The 13,971-nt window shown below is 34.2% G+C and overlaps 1 protein-coding gene across 1 annotated transcript; it reads right to left on the bottom strand.

Moving 5' to 3' along the window:
* Positions 1–2,377: 2,377 nt before the first annotated feature.
* Positions 2,378–2,840, bottom strand: LOC141386821 (general odorant-binding protein 56a-like). Its single transcript, XM_073955730.1, has 3 exons — positions 2,784–2,840; positions 2,667–2,724; positions 2,378–2,634 (listed from the first exon to the last, which is right to left on the bottom strand). Exons 1-3 carry the CDS (start codon positions 2,838–2,840, stop codon positions 2,378–2,380), a joined length of 372 nt encoding a protein of 123 aa, XP_073811831.1.
* Between the last annotated feature and the right edge of the window lie 11,131 nt (positions 2,841–13,971).

The following is a 13,971-nucleotide window of genomic DNA, read 5'->3' as shown; positions in this document are numbered from 1 at the left end:
GGCATTTTATCGAAGATGACCTTTCCGAACGTCTTCTATGGAAGAAGACTATCGAAGAAGACCTTTCCGAAGACCTTTTGTGGAAGAAGACCATTCAGAAGGTATTCTGTTGTTTCCGAAGGCATTCTATCAAAGATGGCGTTTCCGAAAGTCTTCTATGGAAGAAGACTTTTAAAAAGGTCTTCTATAGAAGAAGACCTTCCAAAAGGTCTTCTATGAAAGAAGACCTTTCAAAAGGACTTCTATTGAAGAAGACCTTTCAAAAGGTCTTCTATGGAAGAAGAACTTCGGAAAGGTCTTCTATGGAGAAAGTCCTTTCAAAAGGTATTTTATGGAGGAAGCCCTTTCGAAAGGTCTTCTATGGAAGAAGACCTTTCAAAAGATCTTCTATAAAAGAAGACCTTTCAAAAGGACTTCTATGGAAGAAGACCTTTCACAAGGTCTTCTATGGAAGAAGACCTTTCAAAAGGTCTTCTATGGAAGAAGACCTTTCAAGAGGTCTTCTAAGGAAGAAGACCTTTCAAAAGGTCTTCTATGGAAGAAGACCTCTCAAAAGTTCTTCTATGAAAGAAGACCTTTTAAAAGGTATTCTATTCAAGAAGATCTTTAAAGATGTCTTCTATGGAAAAAGATTTTTTAAACTGTCTTCTATGGAAGAGGACCTTGAAAAAGGTCTCATATGTAAGAAGACTATGGAAGAAGACCTCTCGGAAGGTCTTTTATAGAAGACCTTCTGTGGAAGAAGACTTTCAAAATGTCTTCTATGGAAGAAGACCTTTCAAAAGGTCTTCTATGGAACAATACCTTTCAAAAGGTCCAAGATTACCTTTCCGAAAGTCTTCTATGGTAGAAGACCTTGCAAAAGGTCTTCTATGGTTGAAGACATTGTAAAAGGTTTTCTATGGCAAAGAAGACCTTTCAAAAGGCCTTCTATGAAAGAAGACTATCGAAGAAGACCTTGCCGAAGAAGACATTTCAAAAGATATTCTGTGGAAGAATACCTGTCAAAATATCCTCTATAGAAGAATATCTTTCAAACGTCTTCTATGCGAGAAGACCTATAACAAGGTCTTCTATGGAAATAGACTTTTCCAAAGGTAATCTCTGGCAATAGACGTTCTAAAATGTCTTCGTGGTAGAGGCCTATCAAAAGGCATTCTATGGAAAAGACCTTTAGAATGGTCTTCTGTTAAAGGGCACATTTCATATGATCTTCTATAGAAAAATACCTTTCAAAATAGCTTTTATGGGGAAGACTTTTCAAAGGGTCTTCTATGGAAAAATAACTTCAACAAAGTCTTTGGTGGAAGAGCTTCAAGACCTTCAAAAAGGTCTTCTATGGAAAAGACCTTTGAAAAGTCTTCTATCAAAGAACCCTCCAAACAGGACATCTATGTAAGAAACCCTTCATAAAGGTCTTCTATGGAAGAAACCCCTCAAAAATGTCTACTATGGAAGAAATCCTTTAAGAAGGTCTTCGTAATAATTTTTTTTCAGATTTCGTTCAACAATATTCCACTGTATTCCACGAAGCGAAATAAGTTAATATGTCTGCTGTCTGCATCTATGACGAATTATATAAAAATTCTATCATCAATTTTTAGCTTTTCATAATCTCGTGTTGTTGTTCTTTATGTAAGATAAGATGCCTTAGGAACTTACGATTGTCTGCAACAAGAATAATGCAACAAAATTAAAACTATTTGCTTTATTTAAAAAAAGAGAAAAATCTTAATGCTGCCGTTTTTTGTTGAGTATAAATGAATGGTGGAACGTTAAACATGTTTTAGCTGCAGCAGTATTATATAATGCAGGTGGTGTGTTGCAGTTTAAAAGAAACACAGAGGCCCGATTTGAAAGCCTTTCAAGTGCACTCTTATGGCATTATTCTAATCGGCATATTTTGAAACAATTAATTAAACCTGTGTGGTCTTTCCGGATTTTGTTTCACCATTCTCCATTGTACTGGATTTTGTAAATCCAATTTATTCAACTGTCGATTCCATTGCACATAATCAAATAAATACTAATACATATTTGTACTGCTCCATAACCTGCCGAAATCTACTAATTTTACTATATTTTTGATACCACAAAGGAAAAGTTGTTAGCACAGGAACATTTGTAGATTTTTGCGGGTTCAAGAACAAAGCATTAGTTATCCCGGCAAAAAGCTCTAATGTAAACATGCTATTAATATTATGATATTTTATTTATGTTTTATTTTAGTAAATGTTTTTTCTATTTTTTTTAAATAAAATATTTATCATAATTATAAATTACAATAATGAAAATTTATAGAATCACTAGCAATATTTTTTATTTTTACAATGTTTTATTTTATTATTAAATCCCAATGAACTTCCTTTACAGCCTCTCAAATATCAGCTATCTCCGCATGCAAACACAAAAACGTTTTGAAACCAGTTTCACAACGATTTTCATCTTTGATACCTTTGCATTTTTCCAAAATTTGCTTGGCCTCTGCATCACCAACTAAACCACCCAATTTGGTAAGGACAACATTGTCTTGGAGTTCTCCATTTTTCATAATACCACTACGTTCAAAGAAACATGTGCCCAAACATTTTAAGGTTTTGGAGGGGTTCTCAATATCCTTATTATGAAATTTCACTATATCTTCTTCGGTTGCATTTTTTTCTTGATGCACTCCAAAATGTAATCTTTGGCCTTGGCTTTTTGTTCATCAGATAATTCAATGGGCTAAAATAAAGAAATAAATTATTTGAGTTTTATTTTCAAAATTGCACTGAAAAACATACAGTAGCCAAAGCAGCACCAACCAAGCAAACGACATACAAAGTAATGAACGTCTTCATGATGTTATTCTGAGGGAAGAAATCCTTTTGATAAGTTTAAACTGAGTGTTTTATATTGTGTGACATGGTTATTCGGCTATTTGGGGCTATTTATAATAGGTGATTTTTAGGAAATTAAAATAAAAATTATATTAGTTCTCAACAGGCATCTCAAAACAATTGGCAGAAGATTTATTCTGTCTTAGTTTTTGTTGTGGGAGCAGTTGCTTGATCTCTATATTTACACCTTATAATGGCCAATTAAATTTGGAAACCAGCATGTTGCCGTAAATTAAAAAACTACAATTTTGCAAATAAAATATCAAACTTAAGTTTTTTTTTATTGGGACACATAACTTTTAAGACGATGTAAAATTTTAGTGGCGATTAAGAAACGTGTCGTATCTCTTTTGGCAGGGCAAGTAATTATTTATGTACACATGTCTTAAAATTAAATAAATATTGACTTAATGACAATCACCATCATCACATTTTTACTCAGCAAAATCTTCGATGCCAAAGATGCTATTCAAGCATGCGTGCTAGTGATTTGGCATGTCATCTTTTTAGCATTTGTAGAAGAGCTTGATCCCCAAAAGATCCAAATCATTTTAGGATCCTAAGCAAAGCATCTTCACTAAACCCGTTGAATGGCATCTTTACCAATCCCTTGGCATGACATCATAACCCGTTGGCAAAGTATCTTACTGAACAGAAAGAAACCAAGAAAAGGAAAGAAAGGTTTAACTTCTTGGAGTAAAATATGGAATAACACTTCGATATTTATCGGATACTATGGTAAATTAAAACATAACACCTAGAAACGACAAAACTATTCTTATACCCTAGACAGACTGCAGCATTAATTTGCATTAACTGCCTTAATTCAAATAAATTCGAGCATTATCTACATTCTTAATGCACAAAATCAAACTGAATTTAAAGCGCATTTAGTTATTTCAATATTGCAATACCGTAAAAGAGAGCCCATATTCATATGAGGGAGAGCATTTTCATGCTCTGAGACACAAGGAAAACAAAATAATGACAGTGCAAACAACAAAACAGCAATCAGTTGTTTCGTAAAAACAGAAACCGTTAGGCAAAAATTAAATGCATATCTTAATGCAAATTAACGCTGCCGTCTGTCTAGGGCAGTGTCGCCCACTATATTTCCATCAATACCAATGGTGCACAAGAAGAGAATGCTATTTGGGTTTTTGTATGAGAAAGACAGTTGTAGTTAACTTTTTCGTAAAGACGTGTGCATGGCTGATCAATACTAAAGCATATGCGTATGCATGGCCCTGTCGGACTTTTATTAACCAGTTGGTAAAATGATTGATAATAGATCGATAATTTTTTAACTGACTAAAAACTGGCTGAAAAGTTATCTATAGATGAACCACTTTGAACAGAAAAAATTTTCGGCAACTGTCCATGTCTAGATAACTTTTCGACCAATAAAAAGTTAGTCGAAAAGTTATCTAGAGATTATCCATTATGAAAACAGAAACATGTACCTTCTGCAAAGTATTTGTGTTTGTCGAAAAAATAAGGCACAAATGTATAAATAATTCGCACTTGCTTTTTCTTAATATTCTTCGTATAAATGCAGCATCCAGTTATAGAATACAGTGTTGATGGACTGAACATATTCGTACATATTACTCATATCATTCTGGAATTAAAAAGGAACACAAAGGAAATATACAAATATGCCCCTTCTTCTCTCTAACAAAACAGAGAGAGAGACAAAGAGAGGTAGAGAGAGAATATGAAAAGTCAAAAATAAAAAACACACAGAAGCAAAAATTGTTTTTTCCCACATTATGTTTTAAACTGGCTAAAAATAGGCAAAAAAAAAGTTAGTTTATTATCAGTCGAAAAGTTATCTGGCGTTGGACAATACTGACTACTCAGGCGCTCATCGCCTTGTAAAATTAGTCAGTTGGCATAAGGCAAAATTATCGATAAAATGCCACTTATGTTTAAAAAAAAACTAGCTTTATGTGAGCCTTAAATCGGCCACAGTCCCTACAGGGTGGGTGACAACAACCACATGATGTTCATTGTTTTTTATGTACACTTACACTGTACGTGAGAGAGAGAAGAAACAACTCAGTGGGCGCCCTCACTAAACAAAGAAGCGCGTCCCTGGTCTAGGGTATTACATTGTATTTAACATTCATAGTATTGTTTCAAATCTTGAATAAAAGGTCCGATGTTTCACGAATTGCACTTAGCATACATGGAGTTGATTCTAATGGTGAAAAAAGCTAATATATTTTAGTAGCAGTTGAGTTTTACAAAAACGAACGTTGAGAGGGTTTTATACGATTGTTTTGTATAAATATTTTTCTTGTTTAGATATATGAAAATCAGGTCGTAAATTTTCATATCAAGATGACAAAAAGCGGTTTATGTATGCGTTTAAGTCGCCCACTCTGTCCGTTATAAACTGTAATACAATTCCAGGCCGCATTTATGGAGCTATCATCATGAAGATTGCTTACAGATTTTTTTCTTTTTTTGAACACTCGACACGGTGCGCCTTAACTACATTTAAATGAAAGGTGCTTACACCTGGGAGGTTTTTTCGGTTTCTGAAACTACAAAGTTTACAGCTGAGAAAAAAAAAACGCCGGAGTGATTTTCAAATAAATCGCGGTCAAAGTTCACATTTTTAGGGCTTTCTTGATTTTGCTTGGAAACCGCAAGCCCTATCGAAATGTGATTAAAGAAAGTGTTGTAGCAGTGAAAATTCTCTACAAGATTGTCCTTTATTACCATTTTTGAGATATAGAAGTTCAAATTTTGACAATTTACTGACTATCGTCTCCTTATAAAACTAGGTCATGACTGCAATTTCGCAACTTAAATGGTACAACCTAGGAAAAAATTACGAAATCCAATCTTATAGAGAATTTTCACAGCTATAAGATTTTTTCTAGTCCCATTTCGATAAGACTTACCGTTTTTAAGCAAATCGTGAAAACCTAACAACAAAACCTACAAATGTAACCTGAACTTCTATATCTCAAAAATGGTAAACACTAGGGACAAATCATAACGGTCAATCCTATGGAGAATTTTCACAGCTACAACATTTTCTTTAGCCCCATTCCGATAGCACATGCGTTTTCCAAGCAAAATCGTGAAATTTGACCGCGATTAATTTAAAAATCCCTCCAGCAATTTTTTCTTGTTTTTGGATTTTTCTCATCTATGAACATTGTTGTTTCAGAATCCGCGAAAACTTCCCGGGTGTAAGCGGTTTTCATTCAAAGTTAGTTAAGGTGCACCCTGCACGACATTGTTTTATAGGGGGCCATACAGTCAGTACATTGTCCCAATTTGAACTTCTTTATCTCAAAAATGGTAAAACCTACGAAAATACCATTGAGGTCAATTTTGTAGAGAATTTTCACTGCTAAAACATTTTTTTAATCCCATTTCGGTAGGTCTTGCGGTTTCCAAGCAAAATCTTGAAAACCTAAAAAAGCCCTTAAAATGTGAAATTTGACCGCGATTTATTTGAAAATCACTCCTGCGATTTTTTTTTTTTATTTTTCTCATCTGTGAACATTGTAGTTTCAGAAACCGCAAAAACTTCCCAGGTGTAAGCAGCTTTCATTTAAATTTAGTTAAGACGCACCGTGTCGAGCTATTCCTCAGATTAATCACGAAGAGACAAGAAATAATAAGTGAATATCTTTAGATTCAATGGCCAGGCTATATTCCAAGGGTTGGTTGTATTCCAAGTAGTAAATAGAGATTCACGGATGAGCAGTACAGAAAAATATAAAGATATGTTAAAGATTATTTATTGTTAGTCAACTCGAACAATTTGTTTTATCAAATCCATCAATAATTTTGTCAACAGGACAATATTATTCTTTTTTCTTCGACAATTTTATTCGCTTCTCTCGGGATTCTATGTCGTGGTGAAAAAGTAATTTTGGAGAGTTTTGTTTGTATGACAGGATGATTTTATCATTATCTTTTGAGTATGTAAACTAGAGTGATCCAAAAAACAAAAACATTTTTTTGGAACTCCTACCCCCTAATTTTTTTCCATTTGATCCAAAAACCTTATATATATGAAATTTTATGACGATCGGTTAACGTTAACTTTATTTCCATAGTAATTTTTATGGGACCAAAGCTTCATTTAACCCTCTAAAATCATCTAAAAGCCGCAATTTTGGCCCAATCGGTGAAAAACCAGTTCATTGGTTTGTTTAAACAAATCGATTTCTACAAAAAATGATGATGATTGGTTAACGGTAACCTGTTCCACTGACCGACCTTAACTTTCACGGTACTTTGTACTAGGGTCAAAGACGAATTTTCACGAAATCGCTCTACACTCCAATCGATGTAATAATTTTACCAGTTCGTTGTTGTGGCTAAACAACGTATACTAAAAAATTTGTGAAAATCTGGCCAGATTTAGATTTTCAGGATATTCATCGATTGGGCCAAAACTGCGGCTTTTAGAGAATATTCGTGAAAATGGACATTTGGCCCCATACAAATTACTATGGAAACAAAGATCGCTAGGTTGGCAAAGGTTAACGTTAATCTATCGCCATAGAATTTCATATGCATACATATGTAGCTTCTGGATCAAATGGAAAAAAATTAGGGGGTAGGAGTTTCAATTTTTTTGGGCCACTCTAATGTGCACCAAAAATTAGATTCGGGTTTTATACCCACCACCATATAATGGAGGGTATAATAAGTTTGTAATTCATTTAGTAACTCCTAAAAATAATCATTGTAGAAAAGTTGTAAAGTGTATGTATTTTTGAACAGTGTGTCCGTAGAACTTTTGGTAATGAAAATGGGCTATATAGGTTCACGTTTTGGTACTGCCCCTATACAAAGTGACACGTTGATATGTCGACGCTTTGGGATTTTGGATTTTGTGTATCCACAGGTAAAAAACATTTCTAACAAAAATTTTTATGTAGGCCATCGTTTTGGTATAACCGCATATAAGGAATTGTAAACGTATACGTCGCATTTGACAACGGAATTGGTTGTAATTTTGATTTTGTATTTCCAGAGGCAAAAAAAAACACTTCCACAAAAAACTGTATATATAGATCCACGTTTGGGTATAGCCCCCATATAATGGTTTAACCAGGTTTCAAGTATATTGAAATTTTTGTAACAACCCGATCCATGGTAGAACCATGTGGTATGCCAAAATTCGTATCTCTTATATGTTCCACCCCGTTAGTTATATTTAGAAAAGGAACTCTTGGCCTTTCCATTGATGCCAATTATGCTGATGTACGTGGTCACATAACATAGTTACAGCCTAGTACATACGGGGATCCCATATATATGGTAATATTCAAAAAAGTTTTTCAATCGTTGAAGTTGAGGTTCACCATTTAATAAGTCGCGAACTGTTAATATATTTTATAAAATATGAATATATTTATATTAATTGAAGTGTTTTAGCCACGATCTCATAATATGGACCATAACAAATAATTTTCGTGGAAGCTGCGTTGGTGGTAATATAAAAAAATGGGAAAATGTGTTGAAGTAAACATGTTTTTTGTGCTCTTTTTTGATTTCTGGCCAAACCACGCAAAATTCCAACCTGTGCTGAAAGAAAGGACTAAACAATACCCCTTGGGCAACATGGTTCTAGTGTATGACTTTTGGATATATACACTGCATCCCCCTAAAATCGATGCTGACATTTTGAAGTTTTGATTTCAGTGTTTTTCGAATTTTTCTTATAATTATAGGGTGCAACTAGATAATAATCCAAACTAGTTTATAGGATTGTAGAACTCGCGATTCCATGTCGTACGATGTATATCTCATGAGTGTGCTCCGTACAGCTTCCTAGTAATAGGAGTCCAAAGGCGAAAATTTGGTGCGTAAATTTTCTAAAAAAACCTATTTTTTGGCTTTAAAATTTACAACTGTCGTACAGGTACCGCTGAACCCCGCGTGATTTTAGTTTTTTTTTACGTGCCGGATCTAATGAGCTCTTCCGCGGTCGAATCCATCCACTAAAACGCCGGATATAGATACCTTGAAAGTAGGAAAATCTGCAAAAATATATTTTTACAATTCCGCGAATTGAACCGCGATTTTCTTTGATTATTTTTGCATAAATGTAATCCTTTATACGCGGTTATAATATTTGCCAAAAAGGTGGGTCACAAATTACAAAGATTCAGGAGTAATATCCCTATTTATCCCAAAATAGAATGCGGTGGCACATCCGCAGTTCTTGACGAATCTGTCTAAAATAATTTATATTGACGTATTTTTATAGGGGGCCATTGAAATCGGATGCACCTTATAATCATATGCACATCGCGTAATTTTTGCCCACTTGAAGGTTTTTTGAATAGTAAGATGCAACTTATGGCACACTTTGGCCGCTGAATGAAACATGGGAAAATCCATGCATATTGATAGACATGGACTCCCTGTATCCGAAAAGCACATGCACCTCAACCGATTTAAACCAATTCGCGAATTATACGGTTTTTAACTTCTATGTTTTTTATTTGATTGTAATTTGGACTCTGATTTAGAATAAATAAAATTTATTCCAAGATTTCTTCAATATTTTGTGATTTTCCGCGAAAATAAATTTAGCAACTATTTTAGCATCTACGGATAGATATCAAATTCTGCTAACGATTCATATATACATGTTCTTATTAGAACACAATAGGAATTTTTAAATATTTTTTCTTTACAAGAGAGTAAAACCGCATATAACTTTTGAGTGCAGCATCCAATTTTGTGAACGCGAACAGATTTGAAACCACGATTTTTATCGTAACCCATGTACCAAAAATGGCGCCAAAAAAGTTTTTAATTTTTTTCTATGTAATTGTAAAGGAAATTTGAAATTTACCATATATTTTAATATTGACACAATTTTGCACGAAGTAAGAGATTTAGTCAAGGAAAATGCCAATGATTTTAAAAAAATGATCGGATATTATTTAACAGGTGAAATTGACTATTGACCATTGTGGGAAGAATAATTTAAAACTTGGGGCCATATTTCGACAAATTACGAACACCTAACTTGAAAACCAACTCTTGACCTCGCCTTTGATGCAAATTATACCAATAATAAATGATGCAAAAATATCAGTTAATAATTTTATCAATAACATAACGTGTCGCAATCATATAAAATTGTATCGCATGGACGGCCTCATCCAACTATAGGCCTCTCTTACTTGTTATGCCCTCCATAGTATGGAGGGTTGTTTTTCCGTTTGCAACGCATTGAAATAATCATTTGCGACCCTATAAAGTGCATATAATCTTGATCAGGGTAACCGACAGTTTTTTTTAATGTTGAAGATAGTTAAAATTGGTTTAATTTTGGGAAAGGTCGAGAATTGCTGTGCGAAGGGCAACATCCCTGGTTCGTATATTTTTCCAGAATATTGTGTGTTATGCGGGAGTCTATGCAAAATACATACTACACACAAAAATCTGTTAAGGAGTAGGTTGAATGGATCACGCTATATGATATCTACTTCTCTGAAATTTCATTTGGTACTGAACTCTTCGGAAAATTGGGTATGGCTTTTCAGTTAATTAAAGTTAGGCAATCTAGTTCATAGTTCACTGTCCTAGTTCAAAAAAGTATGAATAACGTCATGCAAACTAACGTGTAAAATTACGTATACGCAGTTTTTTATACAAACGACCGAGGTCCATTGAACTAGATAGTGAACTAGGTCATTCAATTGAACAAGATTGGCAAGACTACAGTTCAAGCAATTGTTCCATCCTATGCAAGTATAATAAAATAAGAGATGACATGAAAGACATTTTTACTAAATTTTTTTTGTAATGATGATCGCATGCTTTCTCTTTCACCTAGGCCTCTTATATTCAGCAGTCGACTTACTACCTTCACCTCATGCTAGAATGGCATTATATTCGGAATGGCATTATATGGCGGATTCTATATAAACATATGACAAGTTACAAAGTAATGTACACAAGTTACAATCTGCATTACAAAAAAAAAAAAAATCAAAATGAAAATGTGGAGTGTGGTGAAATTGAACATAAATTCTCCTCAACCGTTTTTTTAAAAGTACATCACATGCTTTTCAACGTATTTGTCTACTTTTAGTAGAATAATTACTTATTTGGTACAACGTGAAAATTATAAGTTAAGTTAATGGGTAAGTGGATTTAATAATATTTGCTTATAATGGAAAATGTTTTGTTTTTCTTGCCCGGCAGAAGAAAATTAATCATGAGTCAGAATGTATTTTCAATAGAAAGAGGATCCAATTAGTTCTATATACTTTCTGTTTTTATCTTATTGTCAATCTCTTACTTTACATTAGATAAAAATTCGTATGACTACTACGTGTAAATTTTGCCGGTAACCGGTTTCTTCTTTACAAGCCCAAATGCTAGAATATAATTATAGTTGTAACAACAATCTTTATATATAAAACTCAATTGTCGTTTGTTGGTAATTGAATCAGTTGAAAACGGCTAGGGCGATTTGGATAATTTTTTGTGGAAATGTTAGCCATAGTCCAGTTTAGGTTTTTATGCAAAGAAAAATTTGCCACGCCCACTTTTCCGCCCACTTTTATAAATACGTTATATCTACGGAACTACTCAATAGATTTTCCTGAAATTTGCAGGGAACGTAAAGTGATGGCCCCCGGTAGAAATAGGCTACATATTTGGTTGAATTTCGGATCGGGCGGGGTACCTCCCCTATGCCCTATTTTTGTAAAAATGCAATATTTGCAACAATTACAAATGTATCGCCTTGAAAATTAATTTCCGAGTCAATGGCGATTGTGTCTCCGACCTTACGTGCTTATTTGGGGCATTAAGACTGGACAACGCCCACTTTTTTAAATATGTTATATCTACGAAACTACTAAATCGATTTTCCTGAAACTTTCAGCAAATGTACAGGGTTGGTCCCCGATAAAAATAGGCTACATATTTTTTGACTTTCGGATCGGGCGGGTACCTCCCCTGTGCCCTATTTTTGTAAAAAGTGCAATATTTCCAACAAATACGAATGTATCGGTTTGGGAATTTATTTGCGAGTCAATGGCGATTGTGTCTCCAACCTTACGTACTTATATTGTGACTTAAGATCCGACCACGCTCACTTTCTAATTAGGTTATATCTACAGGGTATTTTCAAGAAAATCGCGATTTGTCTAAACTTTTAAATCTTTATAAATAAAAATCAAATATCGTTCGTCGGTAATGACATCAGTTGAGAACGGCTGCACCGATTTTCGACCTGGGTTTTTATGCAAAGAAAATTTGACCATGCCCACTTTTACGACCAATTTTTTCAGTTTTCTATTTTTATCATTTCAAAAAAACTACTGAACCGATTTTCCTGAAATTGCCAGGGAATGCACAGAGATGGTCCCCGCTTAAAATAGGCTACAAATTCAGTTGAATTTCGGAAAGGGCGGGGAACTTCCCCTATACCCTACTTTTTTAAAAATGTTATATTTCCAATAATTCCGAATGTATCTATTTGGAAGTTAATTTGCGAGACAACTACAGACTTGACCAAAAACTACTGAACCGATATTCGTGAAAATGTCAGGGAATGTACAGGCATATTTTCTTGAATTTTGAAGAGGGCATATTTAAAAAAACGCCTTACCTTTATGAATAAGAATCAAATGCTGTCATAACCCAACTTAGGTTTTTTGGAAAGAAAAGTTTACTACGCCCCCGAAAACAAGTTACAGATTTTATTGAATTCCAGAGGGGGCGGGGTACCTCCCCTATGCGATATTTAAAAAAAAAAAACGTTGTATTTGCAAAAATTATGTATGTATCGGAATAAAAATTTACGGATTAATCTACAATCTAGGTACTTCTTTGGGGCCTATAGGCCCGACCAAGCCTGTTTTTTTTAGTATGTCTTAACTCCAATACTACTGAAGGGATTTCCATAAAATTTGCAGCAAAAGCTCAATGTTTGCCGTTGTTATGTGGGGTACCTTCCCTATGCCTTTCTGTTAACGCTATATCGACACCTCCAAATAATAGTATGCTAAGTCTAAAAAGTGAGTTTTGCAGGAGAAGCTCTCAAAGTTTGGAATTTTTTTTGAACTTCAGTACTATGCTAAGTCAATATTTGTTTATAACTTCTGTTCGGATTGACCGATCATTACCAAAATTGGACAGAGTTTAAGTTAAAGGACGTTAAATATAAAAATGTAAAGAACCTGAAAACATGCTAAGTCGACTTAGCATACTATTGTTTGGAGGCGTCGATATGTATAAGCCAAACTTATGATTATATCGGTTTCAGCATACATTTTGGTAGGCGATGAAGTTTTGTGCACCCTAGGACCGGACCAGGCCCGCTTTTTTTAATATGTTATATCTTGAAAACTGATGACCACGCCCACTCTTTTCAAAACATTATTTTTCCAAAACTACTGAACCTAATTTTCAGAAAATATTCAGGAATGTCCCGTGGTCCAAAATGCTATATATTGTAGACGAATTTCGGGGCATATTATTTTATAATCGGTGTATTTGTTAAACTTATGAGTGCATCAGGTTTCAAATTAGTTTTCGAGACAACGGTGGTTGTCCCCCGATCACGAAAAACTATATATTTTCAAATGTACTTAAATGGTGAGGTTCAACGGTCCATCAGCCATAAAAAAGCTAAAACATATAGGTCTAAATAAGCGGGAGAATTCGATTTAATCATTTTTTTAACTTTTATTATTAGATCGCTTTAGGATAAAGACAGTGACATGGACGATAATAAATTCTAAAAGGCACAAATCGGCGAAAAATCCGACAAAGTCCGTAAGAGAATAGAAAGGTTACAGACAAAATCTGTTGATAAATTTAAAATCCTTCTCGGTTTGACAATGGACCGAAGAAGTGAGGTAGAAAATACCTACTTTTGAATTAAAGCTCATTACGACGGGCCAGCAACGCGGACCGGGGTCTGCTAGTTTTTCCATATAAATGAGCTGTGGAATCAACCATTCAAACACCTATCAAATATTAACTTTCCTTCTAAAACTGACAAACACTTTACTGACACATTTATTTCACATTTGAAATAGTGCAACCTCAAGCTATTATTCTTAATTTGTGC

This window comes from Musca autumnalis, unplaced genomic scaffold (assembly GCF_047663935.1).
Source record: "Musca autumnalis isolate F117 unplaced genomic scaffold, ASM4766393v1 scaffold_5, whole genome shotgun sequence".
Classification (NCBI taxonomy): Eukaryota; Metazoa; Arthropoda; class Insecta; order Diptera; family Muscidae; genus Musca; species Musca autumnalis.
Note: the sequence above shows the minus strand (reverse complement) of the source record. Positions and strands in the feature narration are given on the sequence as shown.